This window comes from Trachurus trachurus (assembly GCF_905171665.1).
Source record: "Trachurus trachurus genome assembly, chromosome: 15".
Lineage (NCBI taxonomy): Eukaryota > Metazoa > Chordata > Actinopteri > Carangiformes > Carangidae > Trachurus > Trachurus trachurus.
In genome coordinates this window covers 25,428,706-25,440,984 of record NC_139906.1, presented here as the reverse complement: position 1 = coordinate 25,440,984, position 12,279 = coordinate 25,428,706, and the positions used below count along the sequence as shown (strand labels likewise).

Genomic DNA, 12,279 nt, shown 5'->3' with positions numbered 1-12,279 from the left:
AAAAGCCAAAATGAAATAATTGACTTCACTTTTATCCAGGATATCAGAGTCTGCAGTGAACCTCGCTGATTCAGCAGTTTGTTGATTCAACATTTTTTCAATCATTATGTCCAGTAAGAAAAAAACCGTGAGTGACTGGTGACTCCGTGTGGTGAGAGTGCCAACCTGCAGCGGTCCTGCGTGGCCGTGTGGTTGCCTCCTGCGGGTCTGCTTGATGAGCTGGCAGTAGAACTCGTTCTGAAGCTCCGGGTGGGCCAGGCACACCTGCAAAGCACTCTGGGCCAGAGACACATGGTAGTCGATGGCCGGGGCGTCGATGGCCACGTTGATGAAAAGCTGACAGGTCTGAGGAGAGACAGACACAGTGTTACATTACTGAGAGTCCAGATGGTTATCTGCCCATACTGAGGTTTCTGCATCAAACATCATCAATATTAGTGCTTCAGTGTATTTTGGTATTTACTTTGAATAGTTTAAGGGCTTCTGTCTGCAGGGCCTGTGAGGGCAGAGTGGTGAGAGGAGATGACAGAGCCTCTTTACTGAAACACAGCATGGGATGTCTCCAGATCTGAGAGTCTGAAAACAGAGAAAGACAAATAGTAAGAAAGATGCATCACACTGATGAATTAAAAAACATGTGCTGTACCCAAGAGGAACACTATGTTGAACAGACAAAAATACTAGAAGAATGAAATCCAACAATTGAATAACAGGTCTGTCTCCAACAATGGAGTGTAGTGATACAGACTTATTTTCTCAATAACCTTTTGTGGTTGTTGATCCAGTTTAGTCATAAACATACAGCACACATTTTTATTCATGGTGATTTTGACGGTGGAGGATGAATCTCATCAATCTTACATCTCATTATTTCCACAGACATCTGAGTACAGGCTGTAATTAGAGGAGGCGGTTGAAAATCTGCTCTCACTTTTTAGTCAGTCAGACAATTCAAGCATGAAGGAGGTTGTTGTTTAATTCTTCACACAGTTTGTTGTGTGTACACATATTAATGGATGGTTTTTGTGAACTAATTAGAATGATTGAATGATTAGCATATAGTTAAATGGGGCATAACCAATCACAATAAAATGATTAGGGATGTCACAATTATAGATTTCCTCAGTACGATTATTGTCAGAGAAATAATCACAGTATTACGATTATCATGCATTGATTATTATGCATTCATTAATTTCACAACACTATGAATGTGTAAAATCAAATATAGTCAAAATATAATTACATTACTAATTATTTACACAAAATATTCTATATCTATTAATATAGGACCAATTATTAATCCTCCAGGGGAAGTGTTTGAAATATTCAAGTCATTAATTGTCATCTATATCAAATATTTAAGTTTATTTAATTGTTTTTTTAATCACAATTGACACTCTAACATTTAAATTCCTACCAGTTCAATGTTACGTTAGGTAAATGGACCAGTATCTGTGCATTAACCTTTACTTTGGTGCTGATCTGCCGACATAATTTTTTTTTCGAGAGTGACTATTTTGGAACCTTTACGATTAATTATTTGTGGCAATTAATTGCGAAAACAAGTAATCGTGACATCCCTAAAAAAGATTTTTGTGAGACTGACTAATAAAAAAAAGGCAGAGCACATACTGCAATCAATACAATTTGTAACTCAAACACTCACTTGGATCTCCATCCAGCTGGAAAAGTTTTCCCACCAGTTGTTCAAACTCGGTGCCGACTTTCCCCACCATGGTGCCCGCCGCCACAGCCAGATGGTACAGCCACGAGTCCTGTGGAGGCACAGCGACAAGGATGAGTCAAGACAAGCAGAATCCACAATCAATCACAGCCAGATTTAGTGATCAGTAAAATATTAACTTGACATTCCTCCTGCTCGACATTACATACACTGCAAAAACTCAAAATCTTTCCAAGAATATTTGTCTTATTTCTTGTCAAAATATCTAATTTCTAGTCGAATCTAATCTCTTTCCACTTAAAATAAGACTCATAACCTAAAAATTAACTTGTTTTTAGATCATTTTCACTTGTTTTAAACAATTTTTCACTTGAAATAAGTATAATCTGCCAGTGAAAGCAGGTTTTCTGTGCTTGTAATAAGAAAGAAAAACTTGCTCCACTATCAGATTTTTCTACTTATTTCAAGTGAACATATGCTTGAAAGAAGTAAAAAGTGTCTAAAAACAAGCTAATTTTTAATGTGATGAGTCTTATTTTAAATATAGTTTGTTTTGAGTAGAGATGGCATTTTGACTAGAAATAAGACAAATATTCTTGGTAAGATTTTGAGTTTTTGCAGTGTACAGCAGAACACAATATAGGCCGACCCTCCAACCATCCACTGAGACAGTGTGCAAGACATTTCGTCAGTGCCTTGCCTTACTGGAACACACGGTGATAAAAAATAGAAAAGCTACGATGGCAGTGGTGTGAGAGTGCTGCTCTGACCTTTTCGTAGCGGGACTCAATCAGCAGGTAGGTGGGTCCTTGCTCCTGTGGATGGACTGCGATGGTGAAGGGTGCTGCCTGTAAGCCCCGCCCATGTGCCTTCAGGTCGTCATCGGAATCCCGGGACCTGTCCACCTCCTCCACCTTGGCCTCCCACAACTTTATCTGACCTAGTGGAAACTGCAAACACACAAATAAACATAACCTTCCATGTTGCAACAATTACATTTAGTAAATAATGAGAATATAATATGACACAGTTTTCTTTACATTTAAAAAATCGAAAAACATATTAAATATCAATCACATAAGCATTACAGTTTCATAAACCCATAACAATAAGAAAGAGTTCAAGTGATGAATTGAACCTTGTCCTCTTGGCTCCGAAAGTAGTAGAGTGTTTTGCCAAACAGAGCGCACCACACCCTCTTAGAGTAGCCATGCTTCACCTGCATTCAAGCAAGTACAAAGTTCAGGAACTGCAGCATTTTCAGTGATTTTTTCAGTACAATATGTAAAAAGATGTAAATACAACAGTGTATATATAAGATAGTTGGACCTTTATGAGTTGTCCCTTCATGCCAGGGCGAATGTCTGGCTGGGTGAAGAGAGGACTGGCAGCTTTCACCCTCAGCACGCTCAGCAGAACCCTCAGCCACTCCTCCAGCAGGTTGGGAGAGTCAGCCTTCAGGTAGTACACATGCTTCCCCGTCACTATCTTCACAAGACGACACAGACACAGGTGGAAGTGAAGACAGGAAAAGTAAAGCAGAAATCATCTGGCAGTGTTCACAAGGGAAGGGAAGCAACCTCCATAGAGAACTTCAACACGACCTATTTTTATACCTTTGCTTTCAATTACTGGTATTTAACCCCTTTTCTACATGTTCTGACTTGTATTCCCATCAAACTGTAAATTACTTGCATGATGTAATTTCTAATCTATTGTATGCTTTTGTCTCGTCTCTATTGTCTTTTACTGTACTATTATTGCATTATCATACCTTTTTTTCTCTTGCCCTGTGAGGCACCTTGAGTGCTATACAAATATTTAATTATTATTAATAATAATAACTCATCCCATTCAATTCTTTCATTTAATCAGTGTCTCTCGGGTTATGTGGTCAAGATCATTTGAATTAAACGATGGTGGGGCCATTGTTTGGAACAAAGCTCTTTATTTGGAGACAGAGGTGAAGTGAATACCTGGAGAACTTGTTTCCCCTCTCCACGAGCGATACTGCTGCTGGCGTTGACCTCAATCTGACCCTGGGGTTTCCTGATCACATCGCTCTGTGTGAGAATAATGAGCACAGAAAAATTGAGATTTTAGCTCTATAATAAGGCAAAAAAAAAAAAAAACGAGTACTAAGTGGAACCCACAGGTGACTTGAAGTAGAGCAGCTCTCCGTCTTTAAGGACAAACCAGCGTCTCTTCCAGGTTTTCTTCCAGGTCTTCACCATTTTCAGCAGGTAGCCTGACTTCTCCATCGGCTCCTACAAGACACAGCAGCTCTGTTCAGTTTTATATAGTAATACTGTATGTACATTACAGGAGGTTAAGGAGAACCTCGCAAAAATGTTACTTCAAACTCTGCTCCTCCATCTCATGCTTTATGTTGAAGGTCTTCCTGTGCTTTCCCTCCTGTAATTTTCTCATGTGTCTCAGTTGTGTCTGATTGCACCACCTATGTCTAATTTCTCCCTTGTGTATTTTACCTCAGTGTTTTACTATTGTCCTTTGTTGGACCGTCTGTGTTCGTCCCGTGTTCCCGTGTATCTAAATTCTTTTTCTCCCCATGACTTGATTAAACCATTTTTGTTGCACCTTATTGGTTTCTGTGCCGTGTCTGCATCTGGGTCCAGTTGTTGTTGGGTCCATTGTGCTCACTGAGCAGCTCACGTCTCTGCCCCGCCGATCTCAAAACAACATGCACCAATAATTAAAGATAATGAACCTACTGCTATGACTATAGGGATTATGGTTAGGGGCGAATTTGCCAAAATGTTGAACTATCCTTTTAAAAATATCTTAATGGGTTTGAAAAAGTTGCATATAAGCCTCACAAAATACACACTAATACACTGTAACAGCCTTGACAGTGTTCAGTCCAGCAGATCTCTGTTATTCTGCCTGGAATGGAGTCATACTCAGGCCTCACCCGATCCAAGCCTTAACTAAAACACTTTGAACCACTTTGCAATATGATTACTTTCCAGTTCAGCTTTGTAGTGTGTGTCATGTGAAGCGATCAGCAGGTTCCAAACAAACAGACTGACTCACAGTCTTGCCGTTGTCGCTGACTGAGGAGCAGGTCTTGGGCAGTTTCTGCTCTGGTTCGGAGCACTCTGTGTCAGTGGAGTAGGCGTCAGGAGGGATGGCGTAGTCGCTCTCTGACGTCATCGAAGACATGGACACAGCTGGAGGAGACGCAGTGTGGTCAGGTGGGTGACAGTCCCAACATATGTTCTGTTACTTCACAACCATAAACCTTTGTCAGGTTTCAGGCCCAGTGTAGGTGGGTGTGTTGTACCTCTCTTGAGGGAGCGCGGGCTGCTGGGGCCGCTGTCCCTGTGGGAGCTGGAGGAGGTGTGGGAGCTGCAGAAGGAGCCGTCCTCCTCTCCTGAGCTGGACGACTCGTCGGAGCTGGACGACTCGTCTGAGAATGGACTACTGCTCAGGAGAGTGGCTTTCTGCAAAAAAACAGACATAAAGTCAAAACACCAGTGAGACACTCACATACATTTACAAACAGACATACATCAATATGTATGTCCCCTGTGGTCCCATTCTAACCAGTCTCTGTCTGTCCAGGTTACTGATCTGGAGTCCAGTGTGCTCCAGGATCTATACATTAAGGGCCGGATTTACTAAGATCCCAGATAGCGGGCGCTATATTGTTTGCGCCCGCTATAATATTGCGAGTTTGGTTAGTGCACGCAAAACAGGTGATCTACTAAGAGTAACCCGCTAAATGAAAACGCGTGCAAACCGCAATATGTAAATGAGGGTTTTGCGCGTGTAATCGTTTCCGCCATGGAGAGAGTGGACAGAGAGCTGGACGGTCGAAGGGACAGAATGACATTTGATCCGATGCATACAATGACAGCATGTGTGTTCATCTCTCTCGCGCTCTGTTTAGATAAATAAACACAAATCGCTACAGGGCCCAACTCGTCATATAGTGACGAACAGGCAGCAGCTGCAGCGACAATCACACACCTGTAATATGTGTGTGTGTGTGTGTGTGTGTGTGTGTGCCGCCCATGATCGAGTGGATTAATAGAGAGCTCAGGTGGGACACACGGATGTAAACGCTCTGACCACTGACCAGAGGGATCAAAGACAGGTGAAGGCAGCGGTGACGTGTCCCAGTCCGGGACCGGGACTGAGAGACGGAGCTGAGCAGCCAGGTACTGGAGAGGAGAGGAGAGGAGAGGAGCCAACAGAGCGCACTGCAGGACAGACGTGCCCCGTGTGTACCGGCACGTAAAAGACTTTTAACACGGCTGAAAAACTATTACAGAATTACCCAGACGTGAGGAAATGCAGAGATGTAAGATCACGGGGCTCTGACAGGTATCAAGTCAATAAACGCATACGTTTTGGCAAAGTTGTATCAGTTAGTACATGGTTTTCAGACGTGGTAAATAAAGACGCAAAAACAGCCACCGCAATCTCTACCTGGTTTGGTAAATCACACTGCACGCGCTAAATAAATCTATTTGCATCTACTCCTCCCAGTATTTTGCACGTTCTGGCTGAAACGCCCATATTTACATATTCATCAAGGCAAACACGCTAAATGGATTGCACGTGCTATTTTGCCCGTGTGAGGGACGCAATCCTCGGTGCGTCCGGTTAGTAGATCAGGTTCCACATGTGTTTGCGCGTGCAATCACGTTTGCACACGTTTTAATACACGCAAACCTTTAGTAAATCCGGCCCTAAGTCCCAGCTGCAATCTGACAATTCTCTCTCTGCTCCTTTGGTTTGGTTGTGTCTCTTTATTTGAATCTTTATGTACACCTGCACACAACACACTGCTGACTGCACTGATTTTCACGCCCCTGTAATGTGAGTATGTTCATGACCTCCCCTTCTCCTGGGATAATGTTTTTGCATGTTGACCAATGAAGTTGACTTTTGACCTTCTGCATATTCATTTTATCCTGTTTGTAAATGTTTGGTCACATTAAAGGTCCAGTGTGTAATAATTAACAAGGTTTATTGGCAAAATCTGAATCTACTATCCATGAATATATTTGTACAAGTGTATAATCGCTATATAATAAAATTGGTCTGGTTTTCGTAACCTTATAATTCTTCTTTTATATGCATATAACAATGGTTTTGCTTTAGAGAGTGTTGCCATCTTGCGCCGCCATGTTTGTACGGCAGCCCGAATGGAAAATCCAGCCAGCCAGAGAGAGCAGCTTTCAAGAGTTTCACGTTCATAAATAAACCAACGAAGAAGAAGGAGGAGTCATATGGTAAAATGGTTTAGATCTTCACCTCATCGCTCCATGCTCCAGAAATACTCCCAGTCATCCCAGTCGTGGTAAACAAGTTTTTTGTCCTCGGAGGCCACCGTCACTTTGCTGACGGGAGGGGTGAGTGTGAGCGAGTGAGTGCTAGACATCAAGGTTTCCCCCTCATTTTACACACTGTACCTTTAATGTATGAATTTCCTTTGACCTTAGATCACCAAAATCTAACCAGTTCTTCATGTGTCAAATGTGAAGCGACCCTGAAGACGTGGCTGAGATCTTTTTCATGTGAATGAGATGCACAGCAGTGGTTCAGGAGAGTGAAATCAGTCTAACTGTTGATCTCACTATACTTACCCCCTTCAGAGTAGTGTAAACTGGTGAAGTCATGTTTTTATAGATGAGGGATGTGTACATAACGAAGGCAGGATATGAGGACTGGAGGGAGGAGTCTGCAACACAGATCACAGTTCAGTTAAACCTGCCGAACATCTCTGCACCTGGACAAGCAGCTCTGTCTCTTGTTCAACTGTCTCACCTTTGCTTGCAGGATCTGTGCAGGAGGTCTCAGACAATCTGATTCCTGATTTAGCCACAGCATAGATACGACTCTCCTGCGGAGAATACAAGAATTCAGAAAGCTTTTCTGAGAAAATCACTTTTGTGTGATCAAATATCCAGCTGGTGATTCATTTGCAATGAAAAGGCGATGGATTTGTAGAGGGAAAAAAGCTGCTTAGAATTTGGCTTGTGTGATTTTCAATAGAGATCTGAAATTTCATCTTCGGAAAATTGTAACATCAGCCTCCTGACTCATCACAGCTTCTTTCTGAGATCAACCTGGCAAGGCACTTGTGTGCACTTATGTGAATTCTAAGCAAAAACATTGTCTTTGTTATTTCGATTGTGTTATTTTATTTGTTTGTTTTTGTTGTTTTGTTTGATTGGTATTGATATAGTTATCATTGCGTATTTTGACATATTAACATCCCCTCTTGTCTCGTGTTATGTATGTTTGTTTTTCACCCCTGTTTTACACTTGTTTCCTGTTTCATGTTGTCTTATCACCTGTATCACATGTAAATAATAATAAAAAAATGAATACATGACTTTTACACATTTAAAAAAAAAAAAAAAGAAACCTTGCAAGGCAAAACTTGACAAGAAGAATGTCTGTCTGAGGTTTTCAATAACTAAATCCTGAAGAAACATTTCTGCATGAAACTAAATATTGACTTTTTACAGCTTGACATTTTCTGCGCTAACAGGATTAAAGGACAGAGCTGATAATAGATCATATTTTTCAAGTATTTCCATTGAAAATAATAAAAAACATCCATTATAAATATAAATCACAAGAAAATACAGAACCTTTAATTTTTAATATCAGCTAAACTTTCCCTTATGCAGCTGGCCAGTGTCGTTATCATCAATCTTTACTCAAATTGAAATAAAATGTGTATTTTATTTCATTCATAGTCATGGATCTGGTGAGTTGCCAGTATTATAATATATTATTATTATTATAATATTACTTTTATGATTAACAGTGGACATTCTTACCCAGGACGGCAGCCTGTGTAGAGGAGGAGTAGGAGGTTTGTTGCCAGGGGCTGAGACGTTACAGTCACTCAGTTCAGATGAGGTCTGCAAGGGGGCGGCTGAGACATCAGGGGGCGTGTCCCTACCCGTCTCCATGCCGACCTCCTGCTCCTGCTCCTGGTCGAGGTCGGTTTCCTGCGGCTGGAACAGTCGCAGCATGCTGAGAGCGTTGCGCGACTGTCCGTGCGCTGCCTCTGTGCTGATCGGCGGCTGGCTCAGGTGTTTCTTGGCCAGAGACGCGGTCGACCTGAACCTCAGGCACGGCTGCTTGGGCGAGGCCGGGTTGTCCCTCTGGTCCTGGGGCGGGTTGGGTCGTTTAGGTGTGAGGCTGGGGCTGGGAGTGTTGGCTTCACTGGAGGAGGAGGACGAGTCCAGTCTTTGGGACTGGAATCGTTTGTTGAGCTCCTCCGAGGTGCAGCAGTCCTCCAGCTTGGCTCCGTGTGCCTGCTGCTCCTCCCCCTCCTCTTTACCGTCTCCCTGGAGCCCATCGGACGCTCCCAGGAGGCTGAAACCACGCCGCTCCGGTCGCTGCATATCGTCGTCGAACAGGGAGCTGCTGTCGTCTGAAGCCGTCAGGTAGGTCTCGCTGCCCGGCCGGCTGAGCTCCAAACCACACACTCCACCTCCTGCTATGCCTTCACACCCTCCTCCTCCTCCTCCTTGCCCCTCTGAGGCAGAGGAGAAGACCACCTGAAACTCAGGTCCACATGCCTTATCACCCAGCTGGTCCTCTGTGGGAGAAGACACAAGTCCAGTTTGGTCTGATCTGTGGACTTCACTGTTTGTCTCTGAGGAGGCTGTCCTCTTATTCTTCCCTGTCAAAGTAAAAATGACAATACATAACCAACAGGTATTACCGCAATCATCTTTATCTCATATGCAAAAAGAATTTTATTGGTCCTATATTTAACAGGATTCCTGCTCTTTTCTTGAACTAATTTTCTGTGACTTTTCCGGGACATTTTCAGTTGCTACAGTCTGACAGACATGTTATTATGCTGTCCACCTTCTCAATTTATCCTAAATGGCACTAGCAATTAACTGCTCTCAATTTCCCTTTTTTTTCTCTTCTCTTTCTATTTATTTATTGTATGATTAATTGTGCTTTAACTGTTTCCTTATTTAACTGTGTTTTTAATGAAATATGTATCTCTTTCAGGGTGAGCTGATGACAATTTTCCACGATGGTGGACAATAAAGTTTTATTGTATTGTATTGTATTGTATTGTATTGTATTGTATTGTATTAGGCCACCCCCCCCACACACACACACCACCATTCATTCTTTGGAGAAGTTGTAGTTTGACAGTTGTAGCTTATTTTGTACATTTAACCAGTTTGTTTCTATGTTTATTCTTTTCTCTCATCCCCAGAAGTCTGATTTAAAGATAAACCTACGGCTCTAACAAACTTATCCTAAAACAATGCAAAAACAAGTTGTTTTTGTTTTCAAACCACAGCTATAACAGCTCTCTGTCACTATCCATCTGTCACTCAGCAGAGGAGACAATAGGTCCAATACTGGAAACACTCATTAAGTCAAAGCCGCTAGTTTTCTCACTAGTCACTTCTTTGGAAAAGAAATCCTTGGCGGGGTCTGAAAAAGTCTATGGTAGCTGATGTCACCATGTGATAAATAATTATTAATAATAAACAACTCAATCTTTTCCAGGACATTTGACCCCTTTTTCTCAGTTTCTACGTGTTTTCCATGACTGGATAATTGATCAACCATTTTCCAGGTTTTCCAGGTTTTCCAGGACGTGTGGGAACCACATCCCCACTATACTTATTAGCTAATGTTATTCTAACATGCCATGGATATGACCTAATGGCAGAGAAGTTCTGAGTCACTCTGTTTTCCACTACCAGACTGTGCCTTCCTGTGTCCTGCTCCTCCACCGTCTCTGATTTCACCCAGAAATGTGCTGAATCACAGAAGCTGTTTCCAGAGCCACAGCCACTCTGAGGACTTACCAGTCTCATCTCTCCCCTGGCTCTCTCCCTGGCTGCTGAGGCTCCTCTGGGAGGGGGCCGGTCCGGTCAGCACCTGTGGGTTCTTCCCTCTCACCTGGAAACAGCCGAAGGTCAGGCTGCTGAGCCGCTGGGCCTCACCTGGTCTGCACAGAGCGCCTCGCCCGCTGCTGCACTTCTCCTCAAACGCTACAAACACAGAAACACGCGTGAATAGATTTTATTTACTGGCATTTACTGTAGCTCTGCTGTGGAAATGTTTTTCTAACTTCTTTCGGTTGAACAGATGTGACATTCTTACCCTGCACTTGTTTCTGTAGCTCCAGAATCTGAGCTTCCTGTTGCTTGGTGGTTTCTCTCAAAGCTGCATTCTCTACCTCAAACTGAAGGATAAACATGTTGTCACATCGAAATGAATTATCATCCATCCATTGTCTTTACCTACGGGCAACTGAGAGTCACCAATCCACCTGTTGCACATATCTTTGGACTAGAGATGTCATGATTACTTGTTTTCACAATTAATTGCGGTATTAAACGCCACAATTAATTTATCGTAAAGATTTCCAAATACTGTCACTTTCCAAAAAAAGATTATGTAGGAAACACAGAGGCAGATGTGCACCAAAGTGAAGATAAATGTAAGAAATACTGGTCCAATTACCTAATGTAACATACGATTGGTAGGAATTTAAATGTTAGGGAATCATTTGTGCTAAAAAACAAACATTGATAAACTTAAACATTTGGTATAGATGACAATTAATGACTTGAATATTTAAAACACTTCCCCTGCAGGATTAATAATTGGTTAATGGTTATAAATTAATAGTAGAGACTTAAAATATTTAGTGTAAATAATTAGTAATGTCATTTTATTTTGACTGTATTTGATTTTACACATTCATATGATGTAAATTAATAAATTCATAATAATCATGATAATCGTAAAACCGTGATTATTTCTCTGACAATAATCGTACAAAGAAAATCTATAATCGTGACTGTTGGAGGAGGCCAGAGTACCCAGATAGAAGCCATGCAGGGAGCAAACCAAAGAATCCATCTGCTGAAACTCAACTCTTTCGGTGTCATCAGAAATATCTTATGTACCTGTGTCATCCTGCCTTCAGGGCAGCCGTGTTATGTGCCAGTGCAGAAACAAACCGCTATGCAAATTCTTTTCTCCTGTCTGCCATAAAGCTGCTAAATTATGTGAACTGTGAACTTACTGTGACTTGTGAATACTTTTCATCCTGTCACTGGTTGGGGTTGTTGTTGTGATTATATGTGTTGTGTTTATATCTTGCCATATTGTATTTTGGTTGCCATGGACAGGTTGACTGTGAATTGCCCTTTTGGGACTAATAAAGGAATCTGAATCTGAATCTGTGTGAACGCCCGGGAATCGAACCCACAACCTCCTTGCTGTGCGGCAACAGTGCTAAGCATTAATGAACTGATTAATTATTTATCACCCAGCTTCCATCTTGTCTCCTTTCCATCCACACAAACATTTTTTCAACACTATAAAGTACTAACCTCTGACAACTTCAGCATCACCCACTCCTTGATCTTTGCTGCTTTCTCCTCCACTGTTTTGGCATCTTGATGTCGGATCTGTTTCTGTTGAAAGGGAACATAATATTTGGATGCATGAATAGCAATGTTTGTCTCTGACTGAGTGGAAACTAAATGTTTCAGGATGCAAAGACAGATCAATCAATCAATCAATCAATCAATCAATCAATCAAT

General features: G+C 41.9%; 2 protein-coding genes across 4 annotated transcripts in view; both read right to left on the bottom strand.

Moving 5' to 3' along the window:
- Positions 1–12,279, bottom strand: part of tmem254 (transmembrane protein 254) — a 312,289-nt gene that overhangs the window by 246,731 nt on the left and 53,279 nt on the right. The gene's annotated exons all lie outside the window — the stretch shown is intronic.
- The window catches only part of plekhh2 (pleckstrin homology domain containing, family H (with MyTH4 domain) member 2), a 136,044-nt gene that overhangs the window by 95,517 nt on the left and 28,248 nt on the right, over positions 1–12,279 (bottom strand). For all 3 annotated transcript variants that reach the window (XR_014595968.1, XM_083987996.1, XM_083987997.1), the window contains exons 5-20: positions 12,067–12,150; positions 10,826–10,907; positions 10,528–10,713; positions 8,512–9,365; positions 7,487–7,562; positions 7,306–7,400; positions 4,992–5,151; positions 4,742–4,878; positions 3,841–3,954; positions 3,664–3,750; positions 3,017–3,175; positions 2,826–2,906; positions 2,458–2,637; positions 1,670–1,778; positions 464–576; positions 166–345 (exon numbers count right to left, since the gene is read on the bottom strand). Coding sequence is in view for 2 of the 3 variants with exons in the window: in XM_083987996.1 (XP_083844122.1) it covers positions 166–345; positions 464–576; positions 1,670–1,778; positions 2,458–2,637; positions 2,826–2,906; positions 3,017–3,175; positions 3,664–3,750; positions 3,841–3,954; positions 4,742–4,878; positions 4,992–5,151; positions 7,306–7,400; positions 7,487–7,562; positions 8,512–9,365; positions 10,528–10,713; positions 10,826–10,907; positions 12,067–12,150 (2,697 nt within the window). In the remaining variant the exon portion in view is untranslated. The remainder of the gene's footprint in view (positions 1–165; positions 346–463; positions 577–1,669; positions 1,779–2,457; positions 2,638–2,825; positions 2,907–3,016; positions 3,176–3,663; positions 3,751–3,840; positions 3,955–4,741; positions 4,879–4,991; positions 5,152–7,305; positions 7,401–7,486; positions 7,563–8,511; positions 9,366–10,527; positions 10,714–10,825; positions 10,908–12,066; positions 12,151–12,279) is intronic.